Here is a 27,058-nt window from a genome sequence, read left to right on the forward strand (position 1 = left end):
TCATTGGCTGCTCACTCAGCAGCTACACGCCTGATTTACTGTCAGCTTTGCTCAGGCGGGCCAAATGGCCTGGCCTGATACTGACCTGGCCTAGCCTGGTCTATAGACTAGCCTGGTATCCTAGCCTGGTCTATTAGCCTAGCCTTGAATAGCCTAGCCTGGTCTATATCCTAGCATGGTCTATATCCTAGCATGGTCTATATCCTAGCCTGATCTATATCCTAGCCTGCTCTATATCCTAGCATGGTCTATATCCTAGCCTGATCTATATCCTAGCCTGATCTATATCCTAGCCTGGTCTATATCCTAGCCTGCTCTATATCCTAGCATGGTCTATAGCATAGCCTGGTCTATAGCATAGCCTGGTCTATATCCTAGCCTGGTCTATATCCTAGCCTGCTCTATATCCTAGCCTGGTCTATATCCTAGCCTGGTCTATAGCAGAGCTTGGTCTATAGCCTAGCTTGGTCTATAGCCTAGCCTGGTCTATAGCCTAGCCTGGTCTATAGCCTAGCCTGGTCTATGTGGATGCAGTATACTGACATGTACAAGAAGTGGAAGGCTCTTGTGGACAAGGACTTAGCTACTAAAATGTCACAGTGAACGTTCACAGTCAGGCCAGTAGGTGTGTCTATATGCAGCGCAACCCTGCAACCCTGCAACCCCTGCGGTCACAATCCGTTGGATGTTCAAATGTCACGAGATTCTACGAGATCAACAGTCATCTGTTGATTTCTCGCCACCAGAATACGCTTATTGTTTGACGTTTTACAATGCATCGTGAACTGTTTGACGTGGTACCAGGATCATACAACATTTTGGAGGACAAAATTATTTTGTCCAAATACAGGAAAATAAACAAACAAACTAATAAATAAATTAAATTGGAGGTACAGGGTTCCTATGGGATGTTGGCGACTTTCAATAATCAGGTTACATTCTTATCAGACCCTGTCAGAAATGTCAACAGTATGACCAAGCAGCCTACGATCATCCACTGAATTTCTGGTTCATATCCAATTCAACCCTACCCCCCACCATACCCGTACCCCCCATTGTCCATTCCTTTTGTTCCTTTAGCCTCGCTGTACGGTAAGTCAAGCGCGTAAGCACGATGAGTCCATATCATGAAATTCAAATGGCGAAGCGGAGTTCTGCCTCAAAGGCTGCTGTTTCACCACGGCTCTTTTGAATGTCAGCATGTGTTTTATGTTCCCCTGTGTCTTTGTGTTTGTCCAGTACATGTCCCCAGCTGGGATCTACAGAAAGTCCTCTCGTGTAGGCTATTATGTTGCTGTGAGAGTCTTTTCCTAAGATCAGAATGTACTCTTTATACACTGGCTGAAGGTTCGCTTGATCCTATAGCTAACTCTGAGAGGTCACAGGTCTCATTCATTATGGGAACAGAGAGGGGAGGACTTTTCGTCCTACTTCATTTGGTGTCTGTTTTGCAGGCAGCTTAGGACGGTAGCCAAGCGGCACAGAATGTTTTATGGCGTTCGAGGTTTTTTACAACCCATCAGCAGCACACAATGAATACACACACACACACACACACACACACACACACACACACACACACACACACACACACACACACACACACACACACACACACACACACACACACACATCACACACACACACACACACACACACACACGCACACGCACACGCACACGCACACTCACACTCACACTCATCTCCTCAGCAATTATGGGACTCAGTCTTAATCAAATTAGGCCGCCAGACACACACTCCTTCCCTAAGTAGCCCTGTGTGGTTGGTTTGACGTCGATGAGGCGAGGGCCTGTGGCAAGCGAGCAGTTTACATCTGACCTCCATCTTGTCCGGATAGTGTACGTTTTTTCAAAGATATGCTTAATATTCCAGTCCAGTAATGGCTGAGGTATGCCATAGGCTGGTATGTCTATCAAACAAGGGTGCCATGAGAAACATAGAGATGAGGAAGGTTTGGAGCACGAATATACAGTACACCTTTGAGAGCCATGGGGTATAGTGTTAAAGGAACATGCCAACTTTACGGGAAAGGCGCTTACCGTCTTCTCTAGAGTCAGACAAGGAGATACACACCAATTTCCTCTCTGTGCGTTCAGTAGAAAGCTATCCGGCTGCGCGCTAGCCTATCTCATCGGTCTGACTCTGGAGAAGATGGTAAGTGCATTTCCCATAATGTCACCGTGATCTTTTAAGTCCTCATGAACAAAAAGTAAGCTGAAAGAAAACACCTCGAGGCTCTATCAAAGGGTGAAAAAAGAAAACACAGTGAACATTACCCCATTCTCCAGGCAAAGTCAAGATGACACAAACTCCTCCCTGGCAGAAGTAATGGCTGAAGGTAATTACTACAAAGCACAAGATAATTGCCAGCTGCTTTACGCCTTCCCTCCGCCTGGCAGTTATCTTTTTTTGTTCCCCCAGAATGGCAGGAAAGTTTCGCCCCGACCCGTCTGGCGATACTGTCGGGCGGCGCGAGCGGCGAGCGGGGGAGTGCATTTCCCCCACGAAACGTTGCATTTTAAATGGCTTTATCGAAAGTTATCTGCCATTTTATTCCATTCAGCCGCTCCCCGGGTGATGGATGCTCCGCCGGCAAAAAGCCGACTAGGAGCGGGCCGGGGGCAATACATCACCGCCCGGCGTAGTGGGTAAACGCCGATGACACTAAGTAAGCCGCCCGGCCGGCTTTTCTTTCCCTGCGGTGCCGCTGATGCAGCTGCATGGCTTGGTACGCAACCCCCGCTGTTTATAGGCCGTGCTCCGTTTAAGCTTTGATTGTATTCTTTTTATTTTTCATTTTCATTTTCATTCAATAATAGGCATATCGGTAGATTATGTTATGTATGTTTTCACCAAATACCGCGGTGAGACGTGTAATGGATTGGAACTACTTGTGTTGTGTTTCAACGATTGGAAAGTGGTTTTAAGTGATTGTTCATTCAGAAGGAGTAATTAGTCAGGGTGACATTTATTTGTTTGTTTCTTTGGGGGGGGGGCAAAGAAGCGGCTGAGTTACGTGTACAAAGGGCAGGGTTTTGACGTGATTGCCTCATTTCAAATGAGCCACTGACTAGCAGAACAGTAATCCTTATACACACATACACATACACACACACCCCGGTGTCAAGCAGAGCAGTGCAGTCAGGCTGTCTTTTATGAAAAGCCCGAGGCTGGACACTGGACAACATGACGGGCTGTCAGAGAGGCTGGCTTTCATCGTCTGGCTCTGGAGAGTCTGTGTGCGCAGCCTGCCATGCACACAGCACTGGCACGGGCAGCAGAGGGTCCCAGGGACGAGGGCTGGTGAAGGTGTGAGCACCTGGCACTTTTGTCCTGGCATTGCAAAGGGGCTGGCTCTCAATTCTTCCTTCACACACACACACATGCACACACACACACACACACACGCACTAGGGCTGAGCGATTCATTTAGTCAGATTTTGACTTCCCACGATCATGAAAACAAGGGAATTGAGATAAAACGATAATTGTTCCGCATGCCGTGTTGCTCTCATTTTGTCTTGTGTTGAAAATGCAGCGCACCCTTCCTTCACAGCGGTGCACCCGCCCCAGTCCGAACAGTAATTTCAGCTCATGTTGGGAGGGGGGAGGGAGCCACAGCACATTTCGCCAGTTATTTTGAAACATCTTTGGTAACTTGTAGAAGTTGACAGAAAGGCAGCCTTTGATCGAAGGCTAATGGATGGTAAAACAAATTCAGTCGTCGTTCTCAAGTCAACGAGTAATCGTGTTTAATAATCGTGTTTAGGATTTTCGCCATAATCAAGCAGCCCTGACACTGACACACACACACACATAATACACAACTTTCCAATAGAGCACCTTCAAACTCAAACCATTAATTGAACTCTGTAGACGTCATGAAGAGACACGTCTGTTTGCTCCACACCTTTCAGAATCACGGTAACTTAAGAAAGCAATTCGCTCTCAAGGTTAGAAAATCTGTGGATGTGCTGAAGATGTATCAAGTGCCCCGGCGAGTACAGTGTGTATCACATCACCTCTTGTGTGTAGAGTACAGTGTGTATCACATCACCTCTTGTGTGTAGAGTACAGTGTGTATCACATCACCTCTTGTGTGTAGAGTGCAGTGTGTATCACATCACCTCTTGTGTGTAGAGTGCAGTGTGTATCACATCACCTCTTGTGTGTAGAGTACAGTGTGTATCACACCACCTCTTGTGTGTAGAGTACAGTGTGTATCACAGCACCTCTTGTGTGTAGAGTACAGTGTGTATCACATCACCTCTTGTGTGTAGAGTACAGTGTGTATCACATCACCTCTTGTGTGTAGAGCACAGTGTGTATCACATCACCTCTTGTGTGTAGAGTACAGTGTGTATCACAGCACCTCTTGTGTGTAGAGTACAGTGTGTACCACATCACCTCTTGTGTGTAGAGTACAGTGTGTATCACATCACCTCTTGTGTGTAGAGCAGTGTGTGTATCACAGCACCTCTTGTGTGTAGAGTACAGTGTGTATCACATCACCTCTTGTGTGTAGAGTACAGTGTGTATCACATCACCTCTTGTGTGTAGAGTACAGTGTGTATCACACCACCTCTTGTGTGTAGAGCAGTGTGTATCACATCACCTCTTGTGTGTAGAGTACAGTGTGTATCACAGCACCTCTTGTGTGTAGAGTACAGTGTGTATCACACCACCTCTTGTGTGTAGAGCAGTGTGTACCACAGCACCTCTTGTGTGTAGAGTACAGTGTGTATCACACCACCTCTTGTGTGTAGAGTACAGTGTGTATCACACCACCTCTTGTGTGTAGAGAGCAGTGTGTACCACATCACCTCTTGTGTGTAGAGCACAGTGTGTATCACATCACCTCTTGTGTGTAGAGCACAGTGTGTATCACACCACCTCTTGTGTGTAGAGTACAGTGTGTACCACATCACCTCTTGTGTGTAGAGCACAGTGTGTATCACATCACCTCTTGTGTGTAGAGCAGTGTGTACCACATCACCTCTTGTGTTAGAATAAGCTTGTTGTGTTTGTTCTTTAGGTCTAATGCAGTCTGGATGAGTGGTCCTTAATGACCTCGCTCTCGCTCATTTACACAAACAGGCTCAGTCTAGACTTTGGCTTTGCTCGTTCGGAATCGAGGTGTTCGTCTCGGGGATGAAAGTGCATTTCAGTTAAAATCTCTGTCCTTGTTCGTAGCGACACATATCCAGTAATATACAGAGAGATGCTTTTAACGTAGCGTGGATGGTGCTTTCAGGGACACAGGGTGTGTTTGAAAAATCCTTGTTTCTATTACGCTGATTGTCCCCATACAAGTACACATACCACAGACCAAACAAATTACCCATACAATACACCCCCCACCTTCTCCGCGCCGTTCATCTGAATGCGAACAGAACACGTTACTTGGCGCACGTTATTACATTTACATTAACAAATACATAGGCTTTTGCCAACCTAATTAGTTACTAATGTGTTGTTTTCACTCCATATGGCGCTATTGCAGATATTCATGGTTGTAATTACGTTGTCCCTTGTGTTAATCAAGAGACTGCCTGCGTTCGCACTAAAGGGCGCCGGGGGAGCAGCGGGGGCTGTCAGACGGCCGGCCGACAGCTCCTAATGCGCCTTGCCAGCCTCTGACAAATTGGAAACCAACAGAGATCAATAGAGCGCCACCTTAAAGGTGAAGCAATACCGCTCCTCGAGTCAAGGAAACATCCATAAGTAGCCCCTCAAACTCCAAACGGGGGGGAACCTGCCGACTCCAAAGTTCACCATCATAACTCCCATCCCCTTGGCCTTTTCGGAGGCGATGTTCTGGTACATTTCTATTGTTCTTCCCGGCTCGGCACTGACACATGACCTTTGGTGCCGGGCTTGTTTGCTTGTTTGACCTCGATCACTTCCTCCAGTCTAATTGATCCACTGTTTGTTGCCGTATCTGTAGGCATCATGATGTAGGTATTATTTTGACCGAGTTTGTGTGTGTGTGTGTGTGTGTGTGTGTGTGTGTGTGTGTGTGTGTGTGTGTGTGTGTGTGTGTGTGTGTGTGTGTGTGTGTGTGTGTGTGTGTGTGTGTGTGTGTGTGTGTGTGTGTGTGTGTGTGTGTGTGTGTGTGTGTGTGTGTGTGTGTGTGTGTGTGTGTGTGTGTGTGTGTGTGTGTGTGTGTGTGTGTGTGTGTGTGTGTGTGTGTGTGTGTGTTTCGCAGGGGGAGAACTCTGCCTTGGCCTTGGAAAATGAGAGCCAGAGGGAGCAGTACGAACGCTGTCTAGATGAGGTGAGTAGAGAAAAAAAAACATAAAAAAAAAAAAAAAAAAAATGCATTCAACAACACTCAAGGATTTTACTTTAGGCCTTGCAGCATGAATATTCAAAGGATGTGTGTTATTGTGCAGCTGAAGATCTAATCTCTATTCAGCGGCCCGGCCGAGACACGTGTACTGTACACTCAGAGACGTTGCATTACAGTTGCAAGTGGTTCTTTTTTTTTTTTTTTTTTTTATCTTTTTTCCCCTCCATTTTCCTCCGATTTTCTCCCATCCCAATGTTAGTCGTATGCCAATTCCCAGTCCCTTCCTGGTCGCTGCGCACTTACCCCCCACAGTCAGATCATCTGGGAGAGTGGAGGCTACCACGTGCTTCCTCCGACACACGTCCAGCCAATCACTGCTTCTTTTCACCTGGCAGCGCGGATTCTCATTGAGAGGGCGTAGCGTGTGGGAGGATCACACTATCCCCCTCAGGTCCTATCCGCGCTTAGCAGGCGCCCCGACCGAACTGTAGGAGTCGCTGTTTACAACGACCCGGACCCACCCCGCCAGCTTCTCCCACCCTCTAATACTGCCAATTGTATTAGTGTGAACGGCCAGCCAAGCTGGTGACAACCCCGGAGCTGTGAGCTGGATTCGAACAGGCGAATCCAGCTCACAGCTCCGGGGTTGGTGACGAACGCAATCTCCGCTCGACCACCTAACCGCAGTTGCAAGTGGTTCTAAGTAAACAGCTGAGAATTCTCTTTCAGGAATAAGCATTTCATATAAAGTATTCTGTATTTTGTTGTGACATATAATAAACAAACTTGAGCTTGAACTTGCTGAGACAGTTGGCACCCTTAGAAGCAACCTGACCTCTCCCTCCAACGCGGGTATAACCTTGAGTGAACCAGAGCCAGACGACCCTTATGGAGCCTCGCCGTGTGCTAGTTCAGATTCAGATCACTTTAATCGCCAAAAACACATACTGTAGGAACGTGACACAGCATTTACAGTACAGTGCATAAACATTTTTCACAGATACAAATGAGTGCAAAACAGTGATACAACGAGACAAGACAATAAAGTGCAATGGCTAATGATATGTTGTCAGTGCAAAATAGAGTTTAAAATTCCAGCCCTAGCAGCTCGCCATAGAGGGGGGGGGGTTGGAGCAGGGGGACACTGCGAGCTGCTGAGGGGAAGAAACTGAGTCAGTGGCGGGTTTTCAATGTCCTGGGCAGCCGTAGCCGCCTGCCGCGGGGAAGCATGGTGAAAAGGTTGTGACCCGGGTGGGCGGGATCTGCCATGATCTTCCTAGCCCTCCTCAAGGCCCTGGTGGTATATAGGGACTCGAGGGAGGGAGCGTGGTGGGGGGGCGAGGAGACGTTTTGGCCCTTCCTCAGGGACACACATATGGGATAAACAGGCTCCTAGGCCCGGGGGCCCCACAGCTGAGTCATTCTCGAAGGTTGTAGTTGTCTAGTGCTGCTACTACAGGGACTGCCTATAGTGGAACAGGCTGTGAAAGCCCACCTTACCCCCCGGTACCAACATGTTCTCCTCTGTCCGAGCGGAGGGGAGAGAGGAGAGGAAAGAGGGGGGAGCATGCGGCTGGAGAGAGAGAGAGAAAGGAGGAAGGGGACGGAAGGACAGACAGGAGGATGGAAGTGAAAGTGGGAGAGAGATAGATTATGTTGTGATAGTGATAGTATTTTCGGGGGAAAAGCTCTCCTCCTCTGTGCGCCGGTGCCTTGGGGGTAAACGTACCGTAACTCTGAGCACGTCTCTCCTCTCTCCCACCTCCCCGCACTGAGGCGGCTCGACTCTGCCGCGTTGTTCACTCACACGCTGCTCTGGTCTTCTCCCGTGGCTCCTGTTTTCTGGAAGGGAGGCTCACTAATGATCATGTTTTGATGGCGGTGGGGGTGGGGGTGCTGTATCCCTGCCTAACAACTGCACCGCGGGGCTCTTTCTGCAGTGACTGTGGTTGGGGAAAAACATCCCCTGAAGTTTGCTCCGTAGCAGACGGGGTGATTACCTTCATGTGGAGCTCGGTTCGGTCGCGGACGCTGTTCGGGCCGGGCCAGTTTGTGGTGCGATATAGTATTTTTATTTTATTCTTTTAACCTAGTGTTTAAAAAAAACAAGTATTCTATTTATTTTTGGGCTTTCTGTATTTTTCACCCATCCCGATTTCAGCCAATTCCCTTCCTGGTCGGTTGCGTGCATTGCCCCACTGTTGGCCTGCGGGCGTGTTGCTTTTTAACAGCGGAGCAGTGCAAGAATGTGACAATTTGACCATGTGACCGCGGCAACGCGGGAGAGCGGCAGTGCGGAAATAGGCTGTCTCTAAGACAAACTCTAACCTTAACCAGCTCCTTAACAGCGCCTAAACTTAACCGTTCTAACCTTAACCAACTCCGAAACAATGCCTAACCTTAACCTTAACCTTAACCATGCCTAACCTTAACCTTAACCATAGAAAGAATATTGCCATTCTCTAAGACAAACTCTAACCTTAACCAGCTCCTTAACAGCGCCTAAACTTAACCGTTCTAACCTTAACCAACTCCGAAACAATGCCTAACCTTAACCTTAACCTTAACCATGCCTAACCTTAACCTTAACCATAGAAAGAATATTGCCATTCTCTAAGACAAACTCTAACCTTAACCAGCTCCTTAACAGCGCCTAAACTTAACCGTTCTAACCTTAACCAACTCCGAAACAATGCCTAACCTTAACCTTAACCTTAACCATGCCTAACCTTAACCGGCGAAAGAATACACGTTAAAAAAAAAATCACGTTAAAAAAAAGAAATTGATGGGATTCGAACTCGTCAACAACGGACCGCAGGACCGCTGCTCTGCCAGGTGAGCTGAAGCGCCGAATGAAAATCATGGCGGATTAGGGCGGTTACATAATTCCGCAAGCTCTGCCGCTCCGCTCCGCGGCAGAGCTCCGGTTACATGTGGAGTCGCTAGCCGCTTCTTTTCACCCGACAGCGAGGAGTTTCACTGGGGGAACGCAATGCGTGCGGAGGTTCACGCTATTTCCCCCAGATCCCCTCCCTGCTGAACAGGCGCCCCGACCGACCAGTAGGAGTCGCCGTTTACAACGACCAGGACACATACCCCACCGGCTTCCCACCCGCTAATTGTGTTAGTAGGGACGACTGACCAAGCCAGAGGTACCGCTGACAGCTGGATTAGATCCCAGAGTCTCTGCTGTAATAGGCGAGTGCTTAGTCCGCTGCGCTACCCAGCCGCTCCTTAACCTAGTGTTTTTATGTTGTCAGACCTCCTGAATCCAATTTCGGACTTTCTTAAAGGCCCAAACCTCATAACTCAAAATGCTGATAATATTTAAGTCTATTCAAACTTCACCCTCCTCCTGCACATGGCATCAGCATGCATTAACTCAGGTTTAGTTGACACAGAACACTAATGTATCACTTAAAATAAAATGAATTGGTCTTATAGTTATCTTTAAAAAAAATTTTTATCCAACAGCAGCGATTCGTATCAGAACTATCCAGCATCCTAACCCTGCCATCAAAATCTGAATTTGCTATTCCAAGATCATTAAGACTTTGAATGATTGGCCCCTTATCTGTTTTACAAGGGCAGGTAACACTCTGGTCTGTATCGCCGCTCGCCTCATCATATTTACTCCCTTTATTCAATAATCACGAGGCGGAGAACCCATACCCCCCCCCCCCCCCTCCCCACCACCGCTCTTGAAAGCGCAGAAGCGGCTTCACACCGTATTAATGAGCAATCAATGGCGTGGGGGTAACCGGAGCCCCCAGTCGATGGGCTTTTGTCTAAACTGCGGGTTGGCATGAAGCGCCGAGAGACCGATGCCCGGGCTCACTAAAGCGGCCGCTTTAGCCTGGCACATCCACTCCCGCTCCCGCGGTACATCAGACCCGCGCTGTCGATAGCCCGATCGGGGGGGGAGAGAGCAATTAAGCATCGTGAGAGACTTGTGAGCTCCAATCTGCTCTGTTCCAACACCCGCCTCTGGCCTGCCTGTCACCACACATTGGATTTATGATGATCGGGCCCATTAGGGAACTGCAGGCGCGCACACACACACACACACACACACACACACACACACACACACACACACACACACACACACACACACACACACACACACACACACACACACACACATCAGATGAATGTCAGGGAGAGAAAAACACTGTTATATATATTAATATAGCGTTCCACAGGGCTAGGAAGGTTAATTTTCAAATGTAACACATTACAGATGGCCTGTTTAATACAGTATTTAGTTACAGCGCTGCAAACGACTCACTGGATCACTCATTCTCTTATGCACTCTGATTGCTTTTGGGTCCCTTTGCCGCCGATATCGATAGAATGTGCAGTTAGAATGGAACAAGCGGGCGGGCGGCTAAGCGGCGCAGTGGGCAAGGCGCTCGCCACTAACGCAGGAGATGCTGGGTTCGAGCCCAGCTCTCGGCGTTGCTACCAGCTTGGCTGGTCGTTCATACTAACACAATTGGCAGTGTTAGGGCTGGGAAAGCTGGTGGGTGGGGATCGGACGTTGTGGACAGCGACTCCTACAGGTCGGTTGGTGCGCCTGTACAGCAGAATCAGGAAGTATCGGGGGCAGCGTGAGCCTCCCACATGCTACTCCTCGCCACTGAGAGATTGCGCTGTTCAGGTGAAAAGATGCGACAGCTGCCTCCTCGTGTACCGGAGGGGACACGTGATGCAAGGCTTGGTCCTCACTGCAGCCGACCAGTGGGATGCATAGTCTAGCAACGTTCGAGACAGGGGAGGGGAGAATTGGCGAGGCAAAATTGGGATGGGAGAAAAATAGAAAAATTTTGAGAAAAAGTGGATAAGAAAAAAAGAATGGAACAAGCGGTTCGACTAAAGTCTCATCTTCAAACGCGATCACCGCTATCTCACCACGTGCGTAAACAATTCCGTTAATACGGTGACACGATCTAAAAACGCTCTGCTCTTTGTAATCTGATCAAAGTGGAGTACCGTCATCTATACTTTTGAGTACTGTTACAACGGTGGCCCTCGCTCCCCACGGCGGTCGTGTTCACCCTGTTAACGAAGTAGTACTAGTGTGTACTGGTACGTATCAGGAACTTAGTTCTGCAAACTAGCTGGAGAGCAAGTGCAGCGTTGGCAGCGCGGAGAGACACTGTGCTCGGCAGCCATCCGGCTCTACAACGAAGGGCTTGGGCGGCCGGATCTGCTGCCAGAACTATCACTGTCACAACTCGGGACTCGAGAACTAGAGACGCACTGACTATCTTGTATTTTGCACTAGAGACTCATATCACTGGACTCTCATCACTGGACTATCTTGTGCTTGTACTTTTTTTTTTTACATTATATTGTATTTGTATCTATACTTATCTATATAGATACTGGACTGTATAAGGACTGTGAAGCTATGTATCTCCCATGTATCCCCCCCCCCATGCTGCTTTGACACCCGAATTTCCCCAAGGGGATTGATAAAGGATCATCTTATCATCTCTTTTACCGAAGCCTGCCATGGTCACACAGGGCCGAGAGGATAACCTGCCCTCTCACTCACCCGCCAATCTGTGAGCGACATCTAGATGACACAATGTCTTGTTTTTCTTTCTTTCTTTCCTTTCTTCTTCTTTCTTTCTTTCTTTCTTTTCTTCTTTCTTTCTTTCTTTCTTCTTCTTTCTTTCTTTCTTTCTTTCTTTCTTTCTTTCTTTCTTTCTTTCTTTCTTTCTTTCTTTCTTTTCTTTTCTTTTCTTTTATTTCTTCTCTCTCGTCCTCTGTAAAGGTTGCCAATCAAGTCGTGCAGGCTCTTCTCACCCAAAAGGTATGGCTCTTCTCATTCCCATGGCAACTGTAATACCACTTCCAGTATGCTCTGCGCGGGGCCTTCTGCGTATTGAATTACCCTCCAATAGTGTGAGATTGAAATACCCTGATAAGGGATAATAGGATTTAATGTTTGCATATTTACTTAGGCACCTTTTGCAGGATGTGAATAATATTCTTCACACACTATATATATATATACTCAATACATCTCTTGTATTGGTTCTAATCCAGGATCTGAGAGAAGAGTGTCTGAAACTTCGGACACGCGTGTTTGACCTGGAACAGCAGAACCGGACCCTGAGTGTTCTGTTCCAGCAGCGGGTCAAGCCTGCCTCCGACCTGCTACTCCAGGTAGGAAGAACAACCCCCCCCCCCCCCCCCCCCCCCCCTCCAGCCTGTCACCTCCCGGCAACCCACCGCTGTTGCCTGTGCGAAAACTTTGTAGCTTTGAAGGGTCAACTTTTCATATGGATGAGAAAAACCACCTTGTTTTCATACAAGGTCGGACATCAGCACTATACTAGTTTGGAGGCCCCTGAAAAGACTGCAGTGTGAAATAATTCAAATCTGTTTTTCTTTCATATACAAACCCATGTCTAATATTCCACATGACAGTGAAACAACATTAAGCTCTGCCGCAGCCAAACACAACCAGAATTTCTAGATCTTCAGATCTTTATCTATCCAGTTAATATAAACTCTTTATACTACATATGTTAATCTGACTTATTATATCATATTTTAATGACTTTGCAGAGCGTCACATTTCTATCCCAACACAAATAGCTTTTGTCCTTCCATTAAATATAACTCCTGCTATTAAACACATCTGACTTACTTAAAATGGAGCTCTCAGCAACATCGCCCCCCTCCTCTTCCACTGTTGACCAAACGGCATGCCAGCATTGTGGATGGTATGGTCAAATCATATGGAAGGCATGATATGAGGGGGGGGGGGGGGGCAGTGCCACGGCCAAGGAGCCATTGCCTGGGGGACGGGGGGGTTTCACACCGTGATGCAAACTGAGTCCTCAGCTGACAGCATGAGGAGGGTGAATGGAAACTGCCGGGGGAAGGAGAAAAGGAGGCAAGAGGGAGGTGTTGGTCAATCAGGGAGAGGGGAGGGGAGGAGGAGAAGCCAGAGAGAGAGAGAGAGAGAGAGAGAGAGAGAGAGAGAGAGAGAGAGAGAGATGAGGCTGAAAGGAGAGAGGAGTGAAGATAGATAAGAGGAGAAAATGGAATGAGGGAAAGATAGCAGAGAAGCTTGATGAAGAGAGAGAGAGAGAGAGACAAAGTGGGAGAGACAGAACGGAGTGACAGAAATGGAAGGGAGAGGACATAGAGAACAGAGAGGACATAGAGAACAGAGAGGACATAGAGAACGGAGAGGACATAGAGAACAGAGAGAACAGGGAGAACAGAGAGAACAGAGAGAACAGAGAGAACATATAGAACAGAGAGGACATAGAGAACATAGAGAACAGAGAGAACATATAGAACAGAGAGGACATAGAGAACAGAGAGAACATAGATGACATAGAGAACAGAGAGAACAGAGAGGACAGAGAGAACAGAGAGAACATAGAGAACAGAGAGGACAGAGAGAACAGAGAGAACAGAGAGGACAGAGAGAACAGAGAGAACAGAGAGAACATAGAGAACAGAGAGGACAGAGAGAACAGAGAGAACAGAGAGAACATAGAGAACAGAGAGGACATAGAGAACAGAGAGGACATAGAGAACAAGGAGGTGCTGCTTGGTGTCAGAGCTCATGTTTTATTCCCTATACCCAACAACCCTCCAGCCTTTTCTGATGGAATTATTGAATAGAGCAGATAGAATGTCAATATAAAAAAACATTTCAACCTCTGTTCCAATATTCCTCGGACGGTTCCGTCAAGATTTGAGTGCAAACAACTTGTCTCCTCCATGTTACTCCACAGAGTTCTCCCAACCATTTTATTATTATCATAGATATCTCCTGCTCTGGCTTTAACTATAGGCTTGCCTAGTCTTTTTTTATGTTGTGGTATTTTTTATTAATGGTAAGCAATACAAAACCTCTTGGCAACCCATGGGTTAGGGTCAGTGGTTATACAAGAGGTTTTGTTCAGTCTGATACAGTTGAACAGGAAACCCTGAGAGTGGCAGGAAGAGAGTTCTATATCTTTGCACAGTGTTCGCAAATGGGTTCCTCTTTCTTGACAAGGACGGAGAGTGTGAGGCGTGGGTGTGTGGAGTGAGAATAACATGGTCGAGAATGTCAAAGGTCAAAAACACACACAAAAAGATCAAATACATTCTCAAGTAGGGAGATTTATAATCGTGTTTTTAAATGATCCATAGGATAGTGGAGTATTGATTTTTAGCGTGAGTTGAAGATCATTGCAAGAAGCTGGGGCATTTAAACAAAAGGCTGACTTTTATAGATAGAGTCTATAGTTCCAATATAGCATCATTGTGATAGAACTTGGTAATTTCCGATCTGAGAGCAGAATGATAAATGTGTTAGATAGTTTCTAGAGGTTTCAGAGTGGAAGGAGCAGCATATCTATACATTCTACATAATCCAACACTTATAGGAAAACTGCTTCAACCATCATTTCCCCACTAATCAAAGGGAACATTTTTTTTTGCAGTTTGCTGGCAATATTATCTATAATATGGTATTTAAATGTTGAAATTCTCTTCAAGCCAATTTGCAAGTTTGCAAGAGCATTGTACAAGACAAGGAATAATGTTGCTTACAACATTTCTATAATCGTTTCAATAATCGATAGATAGACGATCAAAATAGTCATTAGTTGCAGCCCTACTTGACAACCATGCAGTGAAGTCACAATATCATAAATATAAATGATGAAGAGGACGGGACCCAAAATGTAACCTTGCGGAACACCCGTGTTACCGACTAAAAAGTCAGACTGAGCATTTCCCGACTTCAGATACTGACACCTCTCAAACTAATAATTCTGAAACCATGAAATTCTGTACTAAGGTATACATTATACTCAAATGTAATCAAGGTATAAATGTACTGATATGGTATAAATGTACTATATAATTTCTACCGGATGGTACATAAGTATGGAATATCCAGCCATAAATACCTCCGTCAAATAGAAATACCAACATTGTATGTGAATGTTGTGACAACGTACTAGTAAACTAATTGAGACCCATGGCATGAAAAAGGCATTTTCATAGAGATCTTGTAGTCCTAAAACATATTTTTGATTTTATCCCTGCAGAATGATGCTCTGGTCTCTCTATCAGTATCCCTGCAGAATGATGCTCTGGTCTCTCTATCAGTATCCCTGCAGAATGATGCTCTGGTCTCTGGTATTATCCCTGCAGAATGATGCTCTGGTCTCTCTATCAGTATCCCTGCAGAATGATGCTCTGGTCTCTCTATCAGTATCCCTGCAGAATGATGCTCTGGTCTCTCTAACAGTATCCCTGCAGAATGATGCTCTGGTCTCTCTGGTATTATCCCTGCAGAATGATGCTCTGGTCTCTCTACATGATCCCTGCAGAATGATGCTCTGGTCTCTCTATCAGTATCCCTGCAGAATGATGCTCTGGTCTCTCTAACAGTATCCCTGCAGAATGATGCTCTGGTCTCTCTGGTATTATCCCTGCAGAATGATGCTCTGGTCTCTCTACATGATCCCTGCAGAATGATGCTCTGGTCTTTCTACATGATCCCTGCAGAATGATGCTCTGGTCTCTCTAGCAGTATCCCTGCAGAATGACAGAATGATGCTTAAGTAGTGCTGGCGCAACATGAATATGAATCATTGTGTCTCTTCAAATCCCTAAATCCAGGATGTACGTAGGTGTACGTTCAATATGAGCTGTATCCTAGACTACAGTGCACAGACACATAGGAGTGATGAAGAAATCTATATTGGCCAGTGTCACGGGAGGCACTATCATTCCCTCAGGAGTCTTATCTCAGACACATCCAGATCTCTTGCCCAGGATTTTAATCAAGCCAGTGAGAAATTGAGATCTCATTGTAAGCATGTCAGAGGGGATTTTCTTTCTTTCTTTCTTTGTATATATATATATAATTATTATTTGTAATAATAAATATAATATATATACAAATATAAAGTAATATATATATATAATATAAAAAAAAACATATATATAATATAAGTTAATACATTAATTCATATATTAAAATATTACAAAATAAGTGTGACAATGTTATTTATTATCAGTTCATCACAGGACAATCTCAGACAGGAGAAGAGAGAGCAGAATCGCGGTCTGGTATGGAAACTGGTCATTAAATGAACCGTTAAAAGTCCAAGAAATGTCCCTTGTGTGTTAGTAATTGTCCCCGGAGCTGCTGCATTTGATAGTAACTGATTCTCAGCAGTATTTGGTGTGAAGGCTGTGCTCCATATTATATCTTTACGTCAGACCCCGGGAGTAATAGCTGACGCCCCGGTGTATACAGGTAACAAGGATCCTGATTGATAAATAAATTCAATAAATGTGCGCAGCGTTTCTGAGTTTGTTAAAGCCCCCCCCCCCCCCCCCCCCCCCCCCTGTGTGAAAGTGAAGAAGGCTAGTAAAATTATTTAACTTTTTATGTCATTACAAATCAAAACAGAATATAAGCAATATATTTGTAAACAATGGTTGTGTTTCACAGACCCAATTTTCATCAGAGGACAATTTGTTTATTCAGTTATTCAATGTTTCACTTCTCTAACAAAACTACTAAATAAACGTTACTGTAGGCAATTCCAAAAGTACAAAAAGTGTTAGTATACAAGTAGGCTACAATTTTACATCTTATGTATATTTAATTTACTACATAATTAAAAAAAAATATATATATCTTTATTATTTCTTATTATTTCTGTTTGCCCCCAAAAGACTGAATGGCTCTTTATGAGTTCCCTCTCTGACCTCCCCGTCCTTCTTTTTTTTGTAAATGCATTTGAAAAAAAAAATTGGCTTATCTGTAAGTAAATGCACACCGTCTCCCCCCGCGGGCATCTAAAGTTCCTCTGATAAGGAATCATAATGGCTTTGTTGAGTGAGGGGGTGAATACAGTAGGAGTCCACCTTCGCTGCCGTCTGTGTAGTAATAGTATACTGTTGCATTTTACTCAGGGGGGCGTGTGTGTGTGTGTGTGTGTGTGTGTGTGTGTGTGTGTGTGTGTGTGTGTGGCGTGCGTGCGTATGCGGTAAGAGAATGATAATGACTGGCGCGTCAGGCTCCCTCCATGTATGCGGCCTTATCGAAAGAGACAGGCAAAGTGACAATGGAATCGCCAATTACCGGGGACAATAGTTGAGTCTTCGTTAAGCAACCTCAGGCCCCCCCCCCCCCCCCCCCCCCCAAGGACAAAAAAAAAAGATCCATAACCTTATTACCTTCTTGTGGACTTCGAGCCATGCTATTTCCATCCTAGCGGAGATTTCTATATGCCGCGTGCTCCCGCGTCCTCTAACAAGGTTTAGTCGGCGCCGCTGGAGCCACTCTCGGAAAAGCGTTTGTGATGAATCAGACCTCGGCTCCGGTAATGAAGGAGAACAGAGAAGGTGAGCTATACCTGCGCGCGTGCGCGTGTCTTCTATACCTCTAACAAACCACGTCACGACCGATCACACTGCCACACGCGAGCATTTTGTATTTAGCTTGGGCACACGCTTGCACAAGTATCCGTGCTTATTCGGCATGCACGTAGGAGTGCGACCTTGCCCTTGACTGGGTCTTCATTTTCCAGACGTGCACACACCCTGGCCCGTCTCTGTCTGCCCCCCCCCACTCGTCATGGCCCTCGCCCCTCCCCACCCACCTTGGCCCTTGTGACACTATTGATTGAATCCTTGATGAGGGTGCTGAGGAGGTGAAATCCTGCACCCCTACGATAAGATCAGGCCCCTCTCTCTCTCTCTCTCTCTCTCTCTCTCTCTCTCTCTCTCTTTCTCTCTCTCTCTCTCTCTCTCTCTCTCCCGTGACAGCCTCAACCACTCCCCTCCCGTCCCACGCGGACGGGCGGCCCGAGGACACGGCGGAGAACGATGTGGCTGTGAAACAGAGGAGAGAAGAGAAAGAAAAGGAACCAATTTCGATTTAACGGCTTCAAGGCAGCCATACCGAGCCATCTGGCACTTGTTAAGTCCAAAGTGGTATGCGAGTAAAAAAAATATATACAAATAAAATAAAGCAAGCGTCACTATAAACTATTACTTCTACTACACGGTTTAATTTCCAGAAGAGTTCATAATATGCTCAAGGTTTTTCCCTGATGAAAAGGAACATAATACACAAATGGAGCACGATGTGAAATCCAATAATAAAAGCAGATGGGTAAATTCTAACTGTGTAGAGAAACCTGTGTATGAAAAAGAAAACGTGTATCATAGAGGAAGAATGACACAGACATTGTTTTGATGTGGAAGATAAAGAGCACAGAGATGACCTCCTCCACCTCCTCCCCCTACTCCTCCTCCACCTCCTCCCCCTACTCCTCCTCCTCTCCACATCCCCATCGATTAAATGTGCTCCCGGACCCAATCGAACGGAGCCGGGGGTTCTAAAATATGGAACGCTCCATTGAGGGTGATGAGCTCCATGGTTCACAATCTCTCTCCAAATAGCAAAGTGCCCCGTAGCCTTATCTCTCCCACGGACGTGGATTGGCACCTGGGCGTGAGTTCCACGGTATCAAAGGGCCCCTCGTCGCCCAAGTTGTCAGGTCAGAATATCACTCCGGTCTGACTGACTACCCACCATATTTATCAAGCTATTCGTCTACGTGAGGGTTTATCTATTCATCCATCTAGCCATCCATCAGTCAAGTAAAATATATATATATATACCTTTTCTAACTAACTAACATTAATAATCCCGACTTCAGATACTGACACCTCTCAAACTAATAATTCTGAAACCATGAAATTCTGTACTATACTCCAATGTAATCAAGGTATAAATGTACTGATATGGTATAAATGTATTATATAATTTCTACCGGATGGTACATAAAAGTATGGAATATCCAGCCATAAATACCTCTGTCAAATAGAAATACCAACATTGTATGTGAATGTTGTGACAAAGTACTAGTAAAACTATTGACACCCATGGCATGAAACGGGCATTTCCATAGAGCTCTTGTAGTCCTAAAACATATTTTAGATTTTATCCCTGCAGAATGATGCTCTGGTCTCTCTAACATTATCCCTGCAGAATGATGTCTCTTAATGTGGAGATGGTATTATGAGGAGAACAAATATACAGTGATACTGTATTTATACCTTTTCTAACTAACTAACTAACGTTCTAAATGGGTCCCTGTTTATTTCCTGCAATGCGATGTTTCACAGGAACAATAGCTGACGGGGAATAAACCGGGGTAAAGCCGGTCCGCTAGCGATTGGATAGCGACGGGATTCTTCTGACAAAGGTCGATACAGTAGCATAACATAACACAGCAGCATGCACACATCTTTCTTCTTGGCTCTGGGGGAGACGGTGAACAAAGTACAGGATTGCTCTGCAGCGCTGTGGCCGCGGGCAAGATGTTGCAGGTCACTGGTTCTTCAGAGAGATAGCGGAATCGTTATTATTTATTTTTTTAGCTGTGAAGCAGACATTCGGCTTTCCTTCACACAGTCCACTGTAAATCTCCAAACAAATAATCGTATTCGAGTCGCATGCGTGGTAACATTGGAAAACGATTGATCTTTTTCTTTTACTGTTAGTTATTATTACAGATGATCTGCCCGCTGTAATGATTCTGTAAAAACACAGTGTACATTTGACTCTATAACAGTGCATTTAACACCTGCTCTGTGTGTGTGTGCTCAGGTCCAAAGATTCAAACGTACTCTTATAGAGTCAAATACACACTGAACTAAGGGCACAGTTGAGGTTTAAGGTGCACCTACTGTACCCGTCTATACTGTTCTATGTGACTACTGAAGGTGACTTTCACATTCTCCCAAAATGCAATAGAATTGTCTCGCTAGACGTTTCCTTAATTGTGCAGGAGGAGCACTGCGTGAGAAACACAGTTTAAATGCGGTCCGTCTTTTAATGTGGGAGAAAAACAATAAAACAGATTGGGATCGGCAGAAATATATACCCCCGAATGAGCGCTAAGTTGGCCCCCGACGAGAGGGGAGGGGTAATAGCGAGGGTTTTGTTTCAGCACACTTTCGGTTAAGTAGATCTGAGCATCGGGAACCGAGCTGTAATTAGGTCTGAGATTAATATGTGGAAGTGCCCCCCCCCCCCTACGGTACGCAAGAGTTAAAGAATAGAACGGACCGCAAACTTAAAAAATCAAAGGAATCCCTTACTCCCTGATGCAATTATTTTCCATTCCTATTAATTATTTCCTACGGATGACATTAATGACTTTGAGTGAAGAGTACGGAGCCGAGGAAGGGTCTCGACGTGGGATAGGTGGAGGGAATTGGATGGGGTGGTTGGCGGGGAGGGGGGTTGGTACTTTTCTGGATGTGTAAAATGTAAAATAATTCCACTCAGCCACAGGATGTAGCTGTTTGAAATGCCCGGCAAACTGTGGTCACTCATCCACTCATCCACTCAGTCACTCATCCACTCATCCACTCAGTCACTCAGTCATTCATCCACTCATTCACTCAGTGACTCATCCACTCATCCACTCACTCAGTCACTCATCCTGTCATCCACTCAGTCACTCATCCACTCACTCACTCATCCACTCACTCACTCATCCACTGACTCACTCACTCACTCATCCACTCACTCACTCACTCATCCACTGACTCACTCAGTCACTCATCCACTCGATCACTCATCCACTCATTCACTCACTCACTCACTCACTCACTCACTCACTCACTCACTCACTCACTCACTCACTCACTCACTCACTCACTCACTCACTCACTCAGTGACTCATCCACTCAGTCACTTATCCACTCAGTCACTCATCCACTCACTCAGTCACTCATCCACTCATCCACTCACTCACTCAGTCACGCATCCACTCAGTCACTCAGTCACTCAGTCACTCAGTCACTCATCCACTCAGTCACTCACTCACTCACTCACTCACTCACTCACTTACTCAGTCACTCATCCACTCAGTCACTGACGATCTGGCAGGGACGTTTTTTCCGATGTATGCGCAGGTAGCGCTGTGGGTCTGTTTTCATTACGTTTGACCTTGATCGTCCTTAGAGGACCTACAGTACACAAGAGAGTTCACTTCTTCCCACATTTGGACAAAACATTCCGTTAAAACAGGTGTTAGTAACCGTCTGAATGCAAATGCTATTGGACAATGATTTTACATTTAACGGATGCTCTAAATACATATCGCTGCTCCTCTATGAATGCATTGTGCTTGTGAAATCACAGTGTCCAAACACATCGATGACACGTCGATTAAACAACCTGCTGCTAAAGGAGGTGGATATATCACATCTTCATACGTTCTTTAGGCTGATTGGTGAGTTACCGTAATTCCTCTAATAGTAACCGGGTCTCAAATACAAGCCGGGTCTCTATTAATGGCCGGGTGCGCTCTTGAGCTAAGCAATTATAAGCCGGCCTCCTAATACAAGCCGGGTTACTAATATACTGAGCTGCATACTGAGCTAGTTACTTGATTTCACTTTGAAAACGTTGAAATGACCAGTGACCACCTGTAATTGCACTGTTTACTATTTCATACAGTACTTGGTTTCAATAAATGAACCCAGTACATTTTACTGGGTTCAAACTGACACAAAATGTTGATTTATTCATTATGATCCGTTTGAAAATTTGAAATATAGGCCTCCCTCTTATACAGGCCTCCTCCTAATACAAGCCTGGTACCCGCTACAATTGAAACAAATACAAGCCGGGGTTACTATTAGAGGAATTACGTAATCACTGGGATTGGTTAGAGAAATAGATGGGCATATTCTGTAAGCTTGTATATACTCTACAGTACACTACCGAGATATCTGGATATATTATGGATGTGTTCTGAGACTATTATTTTACAAGCGCAATGAATTCACAGATGATTAAGTATTATGTTATGAAAGTCCACTTAATGTAAATCAAGTATTGCTATAGTCGCATGGGGGGAAACGACAGCTTCCCTCCAATTTAACATCTTCCCACAATCTTAGACCCAACAGGTGTTTTAGATTAGATTCACATGTATTGTCATTATACAGCACAAGTACAGTACAACGAAAAGAGGTTTGGTATCTAACCAGAGTGCAAATGTAACAGTAAAGTTCAAAAGCAATATACAATATACAGGTGATTAAACTGTGTATAAAATATATAAACGATTCCTACTGAGTAATAGTGCTAATCAGATGTATGTTAGTGTGTTATAGTATTATTATGTATAGTGATACAGATATAAAGACACTATGGTAGTAAGTCATACTAGCCAGCGGTATAATGGTATAATGGTAAGAGTAGATACGGGGTAGGTACAGATATAGATATAGTATCTCTACAGATATGTAAAAAGGATTATATGCAGGTATATACAGATGTGGATCAATATAAATATGGTAAATATATATAAAAGATATATGTATAGGGTATATACAGCAGTATTGTACATGTTATCATACATATGGGTTATAATTATGCAGGTGTATAAATAGGTATATAGAATGATCATAAATATGAATACAGTAAATATATGTATACGGTATATACAGCATTATTGTACATGCTATCATACAGAGTTATATGGGTTATAATTATGCAGGTGTATAAATAGGTATATAGAAGGGGTGACAGTGGCTCGGGAGGTAGAGCAGTCGTCTGGTTATCCGGAGGTTCACGGTTCAATTCCCGCTCCTCCCGGGCAGCGTGTCGAAGTGTCCTTGAGCAAGACACTTAACCCCTAATTGCTCGTGATGAGCAGGTTGGCACCTTGCATGGTTGCCTCCGCCATCGGTGTGTGAATGTGTAAAATGTGAGGGTAAACATTTGGATAAAAGCGCTATATAAATGCAGCCATTTGCCATTTATAGAAGGATCATAAATATAAATATATGTATACGGTATATACAGCATTATTGTACATGCTATCATACAGAGTTATATGGGTTATAATTATGCAGGTGTATAAATACGTATATAGAAGGATCATATGCATGTTCCCACCAATATATATATATATGGTTTCATTCTAAGCAATCTTCTATGCCATTAACCCTTTCACTACCAAAGGGTTAACCCTTTCACTGCGACAATACAGAAGGTCAACCCTTTCACTGCCACATGCCAAAGGGTTAACCCTTTCACAACCACACTACAGACGGTTAACCCTTTCACTACCTACACTACAGACGGTAGTGAAAGGTTAACCGTCTGTAATGTGGCAGTGAAAGGGTCAATGGACAGATCCCTGTGCCCGTTCACCGAGAGTTGGAAGTATCGCACGTGGCGTGACGTGTCCTTTCCTTGTGTTTTTTTTTTTAACTTTTTACAGAAACTCCACTCGCGGATCATGGACCTATCCGCGGCCGATCTGCTGCTTCTGGAACCGAAAGACAAAAGCAGAGGCTTCCTGCTCCCCAGGGGCACAGTGGACCCTCAGCTGGAGCCGGACAAGAGCAGAGGCTTCCTGCTGCCCAGAAACACGGACTCTCCACCTCTCCACGTAAGCATAATTATGATGGGAAAAAGCGAAGCGGAAGGCGATGTTCTTTGTGCTCCGCGGATACGAATGGCCAGGGTACCGCGGAGTGATGCACGGACGGATTTACACCCCCCCCCCTCCCCCTCCCCCTCCCCTCCCCCACCCCCTCAAGCAAGAAATCATTAGGAGAGATTAAAATACAAGACCCAACTATTTGGGGGACTGACCCGTTGGCCCCTGCAAGCAGAGCTGGCAGTATCGCTTGGCTCTGGGAGGAATAAAATCCTTGTCATATTACAAGAGAAGCATCGATTGAGCCAACTGTCTCCAACAGGAATGACTCTGTGGGACAGTGTAGTACATTAGTCATCTTATATATTATGCATTAAGTCCTGAAAAACGAATTCACTTCGTTCCTTTTTACCCTTTTTACCCCCCCCGAGAATGTCACTTGATAAATGGAAGGGGAGGGGAGAGGAAGTGGATGAAATAATAATGGCCCTTAATATGAAATATGACTCATCTATTTGTTATCTTCGTGACGGGAGTGGGAGGGCCTTGGCCTCAAGGCGACCGGTTACGAAGTAATGGTGCATAAATATGATTTGTTTAACCGTAGCAGTGACTTTTCGAGCCTTACTATTAGCTCGATGGCTAGAACATTTTCTAAACTAATTCTGCGCAATGAAATTCAGTCTGACGGTTAAACGCGAACGAGGGGTCGGATTCTGTTTCACTGAGTGAGGCGGCAATTTGGGGGAAATCAGTCAAAAACTGTCAACTTTTTCTTTCTTTCTTTCTTTCTTTCTTTCTTTCTTTCTTTCTTTCTTTCTTTCTTTCTTTCTTTCTTTCTTTCTTTCTTTCTTTCTTTCTTTCTTTCTTTCTTTCTTTCTTTCTTTCTTTCTTTCTTTCTTTCTTAAAAAAGTTACTAAGTAAATTCTAGTGTGATTGCATTCAGATCTGCAACACTAAGCGCTGCTATGCACATCACGTATCTTTGCATAATGAGAGGGACATTATTTTTTTATACACAAAGTGAATGAGGGGTGGATATTGTTTTCCCCGTTTCACCAATTTGGAGAAAAGTGTTAGAATATTCAATCAGGTGAAAACTGTCAACTTTTTTTTTCAAAAATGACAAAGTTAATTTTAGTGTGATTGCAATCAGATATGCAACAATAAGCACTACTCTGCACATCGCATATTTTTGCTGTACTTTGCATAATGAGGGAAAATTATTATTATTATAAATGATTTTGATACCCAGAGCACGCTAGACATAGGATACCACCCAGTAACATATTCACGTCTGAAACACACCCCTCTGACATCATTACCATCTGTGTGACAGCCTCGTGGCACGTCCCCTCTGCCTCCTGTCCTGTGGCTGTGTGTCCCCTCTCTGTGTGTCCCCTCTCTGTGTGTCCCCTCTCTGTGTGTCCCCTCTCTGTGTGTCCCCTCTCTGTGTGTCCCCTCTCTGTGTGTCCCCTCTCTGTGTGTCCCCTCTCTGTGTGTCCCCTCTCTGTGTGTCCCCTCTCTGCATCTTCCCTCTCTGCGTGTCCCCTCTCTGCGTGTCCCCTCTCTGTGTGTCCCCTCTCTGCGTGTCCCCTCTCTGCATCTTCCCTCTCTGCGTGTCCCCTCTCTGCGTGTCCCCTCTCTGTGTGTCCCCTCTCTGCGTGTCCCCTCTCTGCGTGTCCCCTCTCTGCATCTTCCCTCTCTGCGTGTCCCCTCTCTGTGTGTCCCCTCTCTGTGTGTCCCCTCTTTGCGTGTCCCCTCTCTGTGTGTCCCCTCTCTGCGTGTCCCCTCTCTGCGTGTCCCCTCTCTGCGTGTCCCCTCTCTGCGTGTCCCCTCTCTGTGTGTCCCCTCTCTGCGTGTCCCCTCTCTGTGTGTCCCCTCTCTGCGTGTCCCCTCTCTGCGTGTCCCCTCTCTGTGTGTCCCCTCTCTGCGTGTCCCCTCTCTGTGTGTCCCCTCTCTGTGTGTCCCCTCTCTGTGTGTCCCCTCTCTGTGTGTCCCCTCTCTGCGTGTCCCCTCTCTGCGTGTCCCCTCTCTGCGTGTCCCCTCTCTGTGTCCCCTCTCTGCATGTCCCCTCTCTGTGTGTCCCACTGTGCATGCCCCTCTCTGCGTGTCCCCTCTCTGCGTGTCCCCTCTCTGCGTGTCCCCTCTCTGTGTGTCCCTCTCTGTGTGTGTCCCCTCTCTGCGTGTCCCCTCTCTGTGTGTCCCCTCTCTGCGTGTCCCCTCTCTGTGTGTCCCTCTCTGTGTGTGTCCCCTCTCTGCGTGTCCCCTCCCTCCCTCACTTTCACTGGAGCTCAGCCATTGTCATCTTCTACTTGCCCACCGCAGCCTCTAAGACCGCCGTCGACTCATAATCTGATCAAAGCATCGACACTCAAGAGGTGCTGAGATACGGGCTTTAGATCGCGTTCCTAAGCTCAGTATCAATGCAAGTCTGTAGGCTCCAGCTTCTAAGGCATAGGTGTCAAACTCATGGCCCGCTACGTCATTTGATGTGGCCCCCAAGAGCTCTGGTAAAAAATAAATTTTTTAACAATTAATCTTGGGTTAAAAAATAGCGGCGTTAAAAGAATTGTGGGTTAATGCGTTAATAAAGCTTTAACTTTGACAGCCTTAGTTATTACACATTCTTACACATACATGTATGTTGAACATCTGAGGTATTGATGAAGTAACAAAGGAAAAAAGCCAAAAGCACTTACTCCTCAGACATTCTTTGACAATTTTACAGCCCAAAATACAAAAAAGATCCAGGCGGAATAGGTAACAAAGGGTTGAAGAAATATTGTCTGAACTGTCAGATGCAAACTGGCTGTGTGACATAACCGAGCATCTCGCTCAATTGAATAAGAAGCTGTAGGGATGCAAACAAGTCCCACCCAAAACTTGACCAATATAGTTGTGAACTGAGACAACCCTTATTTTGTTATTTTTGAGTACAGTTACAGTTGTGTGTTCATGCAGACACATAATAGCAATTTCATTACGAATTGAAAATGGGGGACCCTGATGTAAACAAGTCGAAAGTCTTTCTCTGGTCTGCATCCCCTTAACAATTGTGTGTATTGAGCTGTACTGTACTGTACCCATTCTGCAATCTGTTAATTAAAGTTAATTCATCTTCCATTAGTGGCCTCTGCAAGGTTGTGTGCAGCCATTTGTTTTTGTAACATCTGCTACTGTCCCACGTGTTCTTTGCAGCTCACAGTTGTTAGTTCTGCCCCTCTTGACTGTGACAAAAAGGTTTTGAACAAACTTAATGTCATAGCT

The 27,058-nt window shown here is 45.4% G+C and overlaps 1 protein-coding gene across 1 annotated transcript in view; it reads left to right on the top strand.

The window, feature by feature from the left end:
• LOC311230511 (nck-associated protein 5-like) overlaps positions 1 to 27,058 on the top strand; it is a gene marked incomplete at its 5' end in the record, with an annotated part of 87,869 nt that overhangs the window by 20,595 nt on the left and 40,216 nt on the right. Inside the window, 6 exons of the mRNA XM_084316804.1 lie at positions 1,081 to 1,092; positions 1,240 to 1,278; positions 6,230 to 6,298; positions 12,100 to 12,138; positions 12,375 to 12,494; positions 23,627 to 23,797. Of these exons, the coding sequence (XP_084172930.1) occupies positions 1,081 to 1,092; positions 1,240 to 1,278; positions 6,230 to 6,298; positions 12,100 to 12,138; positions 12,375 to 12,494; positions 23,627 to 23,797 (450 nt within the window). The remainder of the gene's footprint in view (positions 1 to 1,080; positions 1,093 to 1,239; positions 1,279 to 6,229; positions 6,299 to 12,099; positions 12,139 to 12,374; positions 12,495 to 23,626; positions 23,798 to 27,058) is intronic.

This window comes from Notolepis coatsorum (genome assembly GCF_963971535.1).
Source record: "Notolepis coatsorum genome assembly, chromosome: 1".
Lineage (NCBI taxonomy): Eukaryota > Metazoa > Chordata > Actinopteri > Aulopiformes > Paralepididae > Notolepis > Notolepis coatsorum.